The sequence below is a fragment of the Daphnia pulex genome, chromosome 10 (assembly GCF_021134715.1).
Source record: "Daphnia pulex isolate KAP4 chromosome 10, ASM2113471v1".
Taxonomy (NCBI): Eukaryota; Metazoa; Arthropoda; class Branchiopoda; order Diplostraca; family Daphniidae; genus Daphnia; species Daphnia pulex.
In genome coordinates, this window is record NC_060026.1 from 14,639,860 (window position 1) to 14,650,810 (window position 10,951).

The 10,951-nt window shown below is 37.6% G+C and overlaps 4 protein-coding genes across 9 annotated transcripts; 1 reads left to right on the forward strand and 3 right to left on the reverse strand.

Annotated features, from left to right (window-relative positions):
• The first annotated feature begins 1,163 nt into the window (after positions 1 to 1,163).
• Positions 1,164 to 2,741, forward strand: LOC124203968. Of its 6 annotated transcripts, none has more exons than XM_046600894.1 (10): positions 1,176 to 1,277; positions 1,374 to 1,458; positions 1,539 to 1,680; positions 1,744 to 1,784; positions 1,850 to 1,920; positions 2,005 to 2,060; positions 2,127 to 2,187; positions 2,255 to 2,290; positions 2,355 to 2,396; positions 2,514 to 2,741. In XM_046600894.1, the coding sequence occupies exons 2-10, from the start codon at positions 1,413 to 1,415 to the stop codon at positions 2,607 to 2,609; spliced, it is 591 nt and encodes a 196-aa protein (XP_046456850.1). In that variant the 5' UTR covers positions 1,176 to 1,277; positions 1,374 to 1,412; the 3' UTR covers positions 2,610 to 2,741. The 6 variants fall into 6 exon arrangements, with proteins under 6 accessions (XP_046456853.1, XP_046456850.1, XP_046456851.1 ...); XM_046600895.1 differs by having other exon boundaries at positions 1,192 to 1,277; positions 1,374 to 1,428; positions 1,536 to 1,680; XM_046600896.1 differs by having other exon boundaries at positions 1,192 to 1,277; positions 1,374 to 1,428.
• Positions 2,742 to 2,910: 169 nt separating this feature from the next.
• LOC124203965 (toll-interacting protein B-like) lies at positions 2,911 to 4,965 on the reverse strand. The gene is made up of 6 exons (XM_046600887.1): positions 4,788 to 4,965; positions 4,239 to 4,421; positions 4,038 to 4,171; positions 3,761 to 3,962; positions 3,434 to 3,688; positions 2,911 to 3,363 (listed from the first exon to the last, which is right to left on the reverse strand). Exons 1-6 carry the CDS (start codon positions 4,854 to 4,856, stop codon positions 3,238 to 3,240), a joined length of 969 nt encoding a protein of 322 aa, XP_046456843.1. The 5' UTR covers positions 4,857 to 4,965; the 3' UTR covers positions 2,911 to 3,237.
• A 108-nt stretch (positions 4,966 to 5,073) lies between these two features.
• LOC124203962 lies at positions 5,074 to 7,086 on the reverse strand. Its single transcript, XM_046600882.1, has 6 exons — positions 6,813 to 7,086; positions 6,605 to 6,753; positions 6,228 to 6,542; positions 5,763 to 6,142; positions 5,423 to 5,666; positions 5,074 to 5,354 (listed from the first exon to the last, which is right to left on the reverse strand). Exons 1-6 carry the CDS (start codon positions 7,084 to 7,086, stop codon positions 5,253 to 5,255), a joined length of 1,464 nt encoding a protein of 487 aa, XP_046456838.1. The 3' UTR covers positions 5,074 to 5,252.
• Positions 7,087 to 7,407: 321 nt separating this feature from the next.
• LOC124203959 (zinc finger BED domain-containing protein RICESLEEPER 2-like) lies at positions 7,408 to 10,853 on the reverse strand. The gene is made up of 8 exons (XM_046600878.1): positions 10,405 to 10,853; positions 10,084 to 10,334; positions 9,871 to 10,021; positions 9,548 to 9,801; positions 9,070 to 9,477; positions 8,807 to 8,986; positions 8,077 to 8,741; positions 7,408 to 8,011 (listed from the first exon to the last, which is right to left on the reverse strand). Exons 1-8 carry the CDS (start codon positions 10,616 to 10,618, stop codon positions 7,525 to 7,527), a joined length of 2,610 nt encoding a protein of 869 aa, XP_046456834.1. The 5' UTR covers positions 10,619 to 10,853; the 3' UTR covers positions 7,408 to 7,524.
• Positions 10,854 to 10,951: the final 98 nt, after the last annotated feature.

Genomic DNA, 10,951 nt, shown 5'->3' on the forward strand with positions numbered 1-10,951 from the left:
ATAAAAGGGAAACGCGCGGGTCATGTCAGACTGCTCCATTTGATATCGATCGTCGGCAATCATCAGCAAACTTCACGAACAACTCATTTACAGACATGTGCCTAATAAGTCTATAGCTTTCTATACTTTATTGATATGCTGCTGCTGCTATATATGTATGTCGTAATAGCATATATATTGCTGAGCGGGAAAATTCGTGATTCATTCGAAATTGATCGTCGGTCTTCAACTTAAACTGGGCCGAAAAATGTTGTGAAAAAAAAAAGTTTCCGCGAAGGAAAAAAGGAAAAAAATTCTTTTGGAAGCTCAAAATGAGAGTCTTCCGTGCAATGGATTGCCGTCAAACGGGGGCCGGGGTTGCACGACGAGCTGAAAATAATAGACCGAGTTCAGAGGATATATATTTAGCTTAATATTTGCTGACAGGCTTTTATCTCCCAATCAAGGTTACTATATCGACTTATCTCGGTCGTGCTACGACATCTAATTCGTGAATTATTCTGGAATTTTTCTTGGCTGTCGTTTTCTTATGCTACAATTGGCAGTGCGGAAAAATGGTTTAAAACATTTCCTTTTTTAAAAAAACAGACTTCAAATTAACAAAGAAGAAAAAGAAGAATAGAAACAACCAGCTACTAGACTCTTAAAGGATTGGGGTCAGCGTAGGATTTGGCTGAATAAAATGACTGAAAAATAAAACACTTTTGTGAGATAAAGAACAAAATACATTTTCCTTTTCATGACTGTCGAGAGCAACCGGGCCTATAAGACTGATGGACCTCTAATCCCGAGTTTTTATACGATAAAAACCAAATTTTTAGTACTTCACATTATGAATGTTGTACGTGAATCATTGTTGTCGAAAAATGGGAAGTAATAACTTGTTCCATACCCTGTTACGCCCTGTTATATTCCTTCTTCCGCGCGCTCCAGTTTGAGCCGGGTTAATCACGAAGTCACGTGATGTCTGACGGATGGTCACGGGCGGATACGACGCATATAGGCCGTAGATTGATGAGCCCAACAACGTTTTGAGAAATACCTTATCGATGAAACTTTTTTTTTCCTAACAACTTATCGTTTCATCTTTTCTGTTTTTGCATTTAGCTTAGCTTACTAAACTGACGATAGATGTCCTCGTTTAATAGTGTACTTTGCAGTTGATAGATGGCTTAAAGAAAAACAAAAGCATTTCGAAATAAACAAATAACAGGACTTGCTAATTTCACCAACTCTCACTTATATAACACACGTCAAGCATTCCGGTCTGGCTACCTGTACGTATTGTCTTTCTATTTAATTTATGCTAATCTGTATTTAATTTAAATGGTGGGTGAAGGTTGTTTTCTTAACTGGTGTTGGGTATCTTTCAGGAAAAACTGTTTTCTCTATAACTACTTCAACTTTATAAAATGGCACCCAACAAAGGTGAAACTAAATCACTACTTTCCAATAAGGGTTAGTGCATGCTTTGTTTGATATCTTTGAATGTTAGTACATTACAAGATTCTAAATTCTCGATTAAAATATTTCAGTAGTTGAACCTACCAGAAGCTGCTGTTGCTCTAGGAAGATGGCAATTCTTTGTGTGTCCGTATTTGGTGTTGCTTTAAGCGCCATCAGTCTCAGCTTTTTCGCAGTGTCATCCTACCCTCTGCATGCATCTTGCCGTGTGGACTGGTAAGAACTTATAACTTGAAGGTCACATTGTTGCATAACTTCATTTTTTTTTCATATTTCAAGGACTTTTGGAAAACCATGTGATGTTGTTCAAACAGCTCTAGGTAATTAAAATTAAATATTTCTTGATTTTTAATATGTTTTATTGCTTGGTTTGATTTTACTTTAGTGAATCAAATGCAAAAATGGAACATGGATACTCAGAACTTGTGTGGCTCTGGACAAAAGTGTTTGTACCAGGTAACTGACAGAAGCAATAAGTCACTTTCACCATGTTTTATTGTTCAGTTCATTTCTTAGTTAATTTTATGTCGGTTTTTATAGTTCCTTACTTCATCCCCAACCAAAGTTACGGGAACGCACACAACTCCGGTGAAACGGTAAGCATTTCATGTTAAAAATCATTGAAATTAAGACAGTTTCTTTCATTTTTTAAATATTTGTAGTTATGTTGATGACGTTTCGTACACTTTTACTCCCGCCGCAGACAATTCCTGTTCCGTCCAGGTAATACAGATAAATTATTTTGTTAAATTACTCATCCGTTTCATGAGAATGCTTTGAATTTTCCCAGGGCTTTTCAACATCCCAGACGTGGTACGCAGTGCTGGTAAGTTGGAAATATTCGATTCAATTGAAAGAATAACTGATATTTACGTCTGTTGTGTTTTTAGGATTATGGAACCAATTACTGTAACATCAAAAACCTTGTGGATGTAAGCAATCTGACATTTCCTATTCAATTGAATCTCTTTCGCAATATTTCATCATCTACTAGCAAACACAGTTCAAAGTTATGTTCAATTAATAAGGCAATAATACTTGTATTATAGGGATCCAACCTAGGAGTCAACGATTCCAAATACAGTGAGAACACTCGTGATGCCGTATGTACGCAGTATTCTTCAGCGAATTGCGAAGTCTACTAGAATGTGTCAAATTCTCTCTACTATTTCTCTTGATAATATCATTTAAACTACATTAAGCCCATTCCTACCTACTGTACTTAGCCTTAAGATGGTGTAGTATCGATACCGGAATCATACAAGCATTGCGTAAAACTGAATAAAAATCTACTTGAAAATGTTAATTGAATGGATAATACATCACATTGCGAAAATTTACAATCTTGCGCTTTCTAAAGGGGAAAAAGAAATTTAGTTGGATTTCTCTTTTACAGCTGCAAAATATCGAATCTCAAGCTACGCAAAAAACTTTATTAATTCTGGGTTGTAAGGGAAAGTTAGCCAACATGTATTTTTCATAAACTTACGCCACAGTGAGGATATATTAGGGGAATTTAGAAATCTAGACATGGAAGAAATACCATGTGATAATACACAAAAATTAACTGGAATAGCCTTTTCAATCAGATAAATGACTAGCCACTGTGAAAAGTTGAAAATAGAAATTTCCTTTGCAAACAGCTATTTGTTAATTTAAAAAAATATTATGAATAGTAATAAGGAACTCATTCCATGTTAAAAGTAATGTAACGAATAAGCGATGTTGAACAAAAATAATTAACCTTCGTCCCCGGCAGTCTAAAAAAATTAATTACTGTTCAGAAATCTGAAGAAGACTATCGACGATTGCTTCACGACGCCCATCACATGCGTCAATGACGCTCTGAACTACTTGAGGGTCAAGCGTCGGGAACATGCTCATAATTTCTTTAATTTCCTGCAATTCGCAGTTTAATGAAGAAATTTCAGTACAATCTCAGTATTAAAAAATAAAAATTGTAAATTACCTCTTGAGTAAGTGGTTTCGGGCGGGAAGCGACGGGAAGATTTCCTTGGGGAGTCACCAAAGCTGGATTGGCTGTGTTGTAAATGGGCATTTGGACACAGGAAGGAGCATAGCCGGGCATGACCATCATAGGAGTTGCTATTGGTGTTTGCCCAACCGGAACAACTGTGGAATTCACTAGTGGATAACCGCCGTACGCTGGAGCCATGGCGAATCCCATAGTCCCCGGTGCAATCAGCTGTGGGGCGGCAATCGGCTAAAGGAAAAGAAGCCGCGCGTCACAAAACCCCAAAAAATAACTGAAGGGCAAATGAAAAGAAATTTTTACCAGGAGTGTAAAAATCATGTGAATAGACCCTTCTTTATGTTCGCCTTGTTTGCCGCTTAATTGCAGCCACTGGTCGGCGGATTCTCCGCGAAAAACAATTTCCGGAATAGGAATCTGGCCGTAGGCAATCAGTTCATCCATTGTTAATGCGCACTCGTCGTAGACTTCAATACTAATGCTTTTCACTCCAGTCGGTAGATAACTATTGGCAAATTAAATACGTCATTTTAGTAATGAAAATGACTCAGCATAAAGTTTTTATAGATTGTTTATATACCTTTGGATGCGCTTATTCCAGCGAGGGGTTCTGCCACCGCTTGGACAAGCAGGGGTTTCGTAGATTGTGTGGCCAATGCGAACACGGACATAAGGATCCATTCGAGTTACTCCGTAGTTCTTAACAAATGAAGCCTGAAATGATCAAATGTCGTGAAATTTAATGTTGACTTCATTTTGGCTTTAGATGATTTGATTTTACCTCAACAATGGTGATGATTAGTTGACCGGCATAGCTTTGGTTGACATACTGAATATTTGCAACACGCTGCTGCTGGTGAAGTTGGATAGCCAGTTCTCTATCAATACGTTCTTGGTGAGATGGATTACTACCCTGGAGACTGTCAGGTCTTAGAAAATCATCAGGTAGATTTCCCAGCACAGCCTTTGGTAAAGAGGAAAAAATATATGGTATCGTAAACAATGAGGAAATAAACTAAGGCTTTGTTGTAACTTGTAAGAAGCTCTACAATGCCAGTCAAAGTATTGTGTTTTGAGAATTTGCATTAGTTTCTTTTCGATCAATTCATCCAATACAGGTGTAAAATGATATGAAATGTTACATTGAACCCTGATTGATTGTTAAATAATTCAGTACTTGGAAAAAGAAATTGTGTGGGTTGTGGTAAGAAATCAATAGAGATGAGTCATTTCACACGAAAGTATACTAATCAACGTAGTTGCGCAAGGTGAATGACTATGCAGTGCTATACTTTTATACGGCCTAAATAAAGAAATGAGTTGTGGTTACCGTGCGTTGACGATATCTACTTTGTCCAGCATTAGAATCTGATGGAACACCAGAACCAGCACTTGCCATTTTCAAGAAAATAATTACGTTTCCAAACTTTTGTGTCAAGAGACTGTCTTCCACGGATACAGCAGTACACAGCAGTCGTCAACTTGTCAGTACTGTCTGCCTGTACATGTAAGTAAAAATTGTCATTGCCAGATGGCGTAATGATCTGATTTCTCCTATCTCAATTCAAACACATTTCATTAATGCTATCTTTCAAATCAAAAATGAACCCCGGAAAAACAAGAAAAAATTGTCTGTATTTCTTTCAGATCCAACAAAAAATTATTCAGCTTCTTAGTGATAAGCCGGACTTAACGATCGAGCAAACAGATATCAAAGTTTATGCATTGACTAGTTATTGACCAGTCACAAGGACAAAGTACACAAACATGAATTTTCATATCTCAGTAGGAAGATCTAGTCTTTAGTTTTTACCCGTTTATTCGTTGCTGCGTTAGTTGTTTCTCCTTGCACTTGCACGATTTTCTCTCGCATCGATCTAACTTCAGTTTCTTTTTCCTGAAAAAATTGATTTATTACATTAATGCCCCAATAAGTGATGCCAGTGATTATTGATTGAGTCGAACCATTAATCGAGATTCCGTTCTTCTCAATTTCTGTTTCAAAATCCTAATTTCCTTTTGGGTTTCCTGCTTCGACTTCACCAATTCCTCGTTGCTCAAATACTTGTTAACAACATATTTCTTTTTCGCCAATGACGTTGAAGGATTTTCTCCTTGTTGGAAGTAACGAAGAAGAAGAGTTTGTTTAAAGGAAAAACACGATCCGCATAATCCTTGAACTTGTCGAGAATCAGGAAATACGGAACACCTGAATCAAGTTTTAAAAAATATTATAATTAATTTAACGGTGCCAGGAAGTTGGAGGACATAATAAAATAGTCTTTAGAATAATAGATACACTTACGCGGTGGAATGCCAAAAACCATTTTTTAGGATTCCGAAATCCGTCGAGCAATCCTTGACGAAATGGCACGGGACATCGTCAATTCCGGTACATAACGGCAATGCGTCAAAAATTTTTAGAGTCTCGTTGAGACTGTTGACGGTTTCAAAGTTCCGATACAAACCACACGGAAGTTCTTTGTCGAGCGGTAGCGCATCTTGATAAACAAAAAAACTAATCGATTTTGCCTTAACGTCAATTTTGACACCTTTCCGGATAACCACAACTTCTTCTTTGACTATAGCTTCGCAACAAAACAAGATCTGTTCTGCACCTCGCATCGAGTACCAATTTTCACCCGGCAGTTTTATGGAATTTGGAATCATCACAAAGACACCCACCTTAAAAAATAAACACATTAAGATATAGTTGCATAACAATTAAACGCAATGTCAAGTTAGGAGAGGAATTATAAAGTTAACTTACGATTGGACCGTCGACAGGTGTTGGCGTGGTACCGCCAACCGCGACATTAAACTGACTGACACTGGAAGCGGAAATGCCTTCTACGTCGCAACATCCTAGGTGGGTGTTGCCTGAAGTAGTAGTCTTTTGTTCAAGACTTCTTTTTATCACAGTACTCGACGAATCCATGGAAATTTCAGCTTCGGAGGTAGTTTTATGTCCGTTATTCATCTCGTGCGGTTGATAGAGTATCGGAGGATTTATTTCAATAGACGACTGCTTAAAATTATGTTGGTTTTGCAAAGTACTGTAAGGCAGCAATTGTTGTACTGGAACCTTTCATGGTAAACACAAAATGTATTAATCATGTTGAAGAAAGGAAAAAGTTTATGTCAAACCTCAGAGTTATTGTTATTAATTGCCATGGTTGAAGAATCCATTTCGAATGAAGCTGAATCAGTACCACACTCTTTAGTACTTAAACTAGCATCTTGTAGTTGTAGTCCACCCTTCAATAATCGAGAAACTCCAAAAGATAAACTGTTATCTAATCAAACAGAACTTTAAAATAATTATAAATTGATGCATATGTTTTCAGGGTCATACCATTGAATATACTGGGCACTGAGTTGGGTGCCAAACTCCACTTCATTCTAGGAACAGACACAGATTTACCATTGATTACATAAATGTCTTCTTTGATAACATCTGTTTCTGCAAAGTGATTATAGCACAAAGGCAAATTTTTGTTGACTTTCAACAGCTCTTCACAACCTGGGATCTGTTTTTTCCATTCTTCTTCAATGGCAGGATTATTAGATGGAATGGTAAATATGCCTTTTGCATAATACACGCCGCAATAGCAGCACATAATCTTCATCTTGATCTATTTTTTATACAACATAAATCATGTGATTTTCATTGAGACACATGTGAACACGACGTCCCCCACGTTTGTAATTTGAATAAGAGCCGACGACGTTACTTGGTCTCAAGGTTGCCATGGTTTTTTCCCGCATTCCATAATTCCGCTGTTTTCATAATTTTTCACGATTATGCGTTCCACTTACACAGAATCCTAATTCCAGTCCAGTGGCAAAGAAATAATCTTTAACAAAATTAATAATATATGGATAGTTGGATACTAGCTGGCCCGACGATAAATTTAATTTTTTAATAAATATTCATATTCGACAAAGTGTAATTATTAAAAAGTGTATTTGTTATCTTAGTTTCATTTACGAAAGAATCTTCAGAGAATTCTTAAGTTTCAAAAAATCCGAGTTATCTTATCGAAAAAATTACAAAATTCTTGATCTTAATCGCCTTCCAGTTTCAGCGTCACGTGAAACTTTTCATCCAAGAATCCTCCAACATCCTTTGCTCCCACCAATCCAATTTTATACCACGAACGTAAACATATAAGAGCTTCAACGATCTCGGGATTTAAATTCGAATCTGGAATTCCGAAAACATCTTTGCCCAAGATGAAGGCCCTTTCGCTAGCTGCACTTGTCGCTGGAATGCCGAGAATCTCTTTAGCCATACGAGCCAATCGAGGCCATCGACAAGACCGGTTGGCCCAGTAAGTGAAAACTGCAGAGGGATCACAGTCCACCGGTTCCGTTCTTTCCATCTCGTATTGTTCCAATTCATCCATTTCAAGCTTCACCACTGGACTATTTTTTGATAGAACCTTGGAAATATAGCTTTCATTAAATGCGGGTCTCTTGCCAGTGACGGTTTTGCTATTCGCGGGTTCAATAACTGGAGTCTCTCTATAATTCTTCCAAACAGATTGTATCCTAAAAATCAAATACTTGGTTACTCGATATAGCGATAAGGATGACACAAAATTTATATAACTCACGCTGGCTTAACTCTGCTTGTGATCAGTTTCTTATCCATAGCTTGAAGTGCATCTTGCGATTCTTCACCACAATTCCAACCATTTTCGATGAAATATTGCATCTTAAGTCTCGGGTCCATAAAAGTTGCCGCCATAACAACAGGAGATGACTTATCGTAATAGGAAGCCAATTTCTGAAGGCCAGCGGCAGCTCCCTTTACGATCAACGAATGAGTGATCGATTCGTGACGGCCTTTTGAAACGTCTTCCAATATCACCAACAACCGATTGTACATTGGTACAACAAGCGATAAAGTAGGAAATCCACTTCCTTCAATATACTTGGTAATTGTGGCAAATTCTTCCAAAAATTCAAGCACTTGATCCAAGTTCTCCCAGTCTTCTTTGTACATTTCATTTCTTTGCAGATCTGCCTCTTTAGCGATTTCATCAATGGCCGGTCTCAGCTTCACAGCACGTCTGAGGAAGTAATAAGTTGAACTCCATTGCGATGTGTGATCCAAAATTGGGAGAAGATCGCGAGCAATAACCGAACCTTCGGGGAACGCCATTTCTTCTTCTTCTTCTTGATATCCTTCGTCGTGTAATCCACATGATTCTAGGACATTCTTAAATTTCTGAATCCTTCGATGCGAAGCTCGGATTGAATTGATGAGATCGCGAAGCTGTTGATGGGAAATACAAAATTGTCAATATAAAATTTAAATTCAAACGGATTTTTCTGCTTCACTTTTTGGAGAAGTATAGATACAGTCCCAAGAATGGTTTGCACGCAGATGTTCATGACATACGCGAAACATCTAACCCACAAGCCTTTATCGAAAGGTTGTGAACTGCCCTTGGTCAGGGAGACTATGTGGTCAATGAAGGTTTCATCGGAAGTCGCATTATCTGTTGTTATAGATAACATCTGGGGGTGAACCGGTGAAGGAAGGAATATAGTTAGAATGATTCACTGTAAAATAAATCGTAATAAAGATAAACAATACGTACTTGTTCTTGGAGTTCAAAGGACTTGATCGTTTCAAAAAAGGTATCGCCAAAATTTGAGCCGGAACGCTCGCCTATAATTTGCTTGAATCCTATTATGGCATCAATCGGTTTAAATTGTTTAGTGAGCAAGGAAACTGTGATGCCCATAAATGCCAAGTTGTTTGACGTGATCTTGAGGTCCGTTGTTAAGGCTACGTTGATTCCTTTTAGAATTGTAAAGACTTTCTCTCTTGTTTCCAAGAAAGTTGACATAAGTTTATCTATCACTGCAGCTCTGTCCATTGGCTCGTACAATGGTTGCAGACAGGAAATTAAGTCACGAAATGCAGGTTCCTCTCCCATGGAAAGTGATTCGTTGCCTGATACAATGAATTCAAGAAAATCTCTGTCCGCTTTTTCACGGTCAAACTTCAAAAACAAAAAAATTCATGTCAAATATTTGCTAAGGTACTTATGGTACAGAATAAAGATAGCCTACTTTGAACGGCGGAGCCGATTTTTTAGAGTTAGTCGGACTGCATGGGGTTGGAGTATTCTTAATTTTGTTATTATGCATGTTCATCAAATGCCTCGAGATGACACCTGTGCCATTTCTAAGAAATGTCTTTTTACAATACATACACTTGTACCTATCAGGTTGACCTTTAACTTGAATCAAGGTAGTGTATTTCCAAATCCATGACTTTTGTTTCCTCACTTTCATGTGTGTCACACTCTCAGAATGTGGGATATCTGTAAATATGTTAACAATATACAAAATTATGATTATAAAAATTACTAGAAAGAAAGGATAATTAGTACCTTCTGTTTGAGCTGAACTTGACTGATCGGTAAATTCTGTAGAAAGAATTTGAAGTGCATCATCATCACTTGTGTGCTTCTGCAAACTTTTTTTTTTGTTGCTGTAGGATTTAGGCACAGCTGGACGTTTAAATGATGATTGCTTGCCATTCTTGAGTTAAAATATGTTAGTCAAGGCAGTTGCGGTACAGAATAAAGACAGTTCAAACCTACTTTGAATGGTGAGACCAACTTTCCAGAGTTAATCATGGTGCATTGAGTATTCTTCATTTTATCAGAATGTTTGTTGATCAAATGCCTTGAAATGGGACTTGTACCATTTCTAACAAATGTCTTTTCACAATACATACACTTGTACTTTTCAGGTTGACCTTTCACTTGAATCAAGTTTGTATGTTTCCAAATCCATGAATAGCACCGTTTCTTTCCTTTCTTGAAAGTCTCACTCTTGGGTTGTGTGCTATCTGTTAGTACATTGACAACAATAAACAACATTATAATTTAATAGATTAATGAAAGAAAGAATATTAATACTTTCTGTTTGAGCTGGACTTGACTCATTGGTACTCTCTGCTAGATAAAGTATAAGTGGATCGTCATCAATAATCTCACCATCAGTTTCAACGGTTTCAACAGTAATGTTTAGCGGCCATGTGCCAGCGGCATCGTCTATATCACAGGATTCAGGCAGACTTGGACGTTTAAAGGATGATTGCTGGTCATTTTCAGTCGACTCACGTTTAGACATAATCTAGCCTGTTTTGTTTTGAAGCTACGGCACGTGTAGGACCGGTGCAATAGACCTGCTCAATTTGATGGAGCACTGCAATTTCTTGAGCTATTGGCTTAGCCGTAGCCTAGCGTATGAGCTACGAGCCTTTTTGTTGACTACTAGATGTCGAAGCTTTTAAGGGTCAGACCCGTCCAACAAAAAAATTGTCTTGACGTTCACCATTTTTCGGGATAACATGACCCGGGCCACAACCCTCTGTGGGGGATGAAAATAGCCATTGATATGTACATGATTAAAATTTAATAGCACGCAGGTTTCAAATAATAACGAGCAAAATATAATAACGTT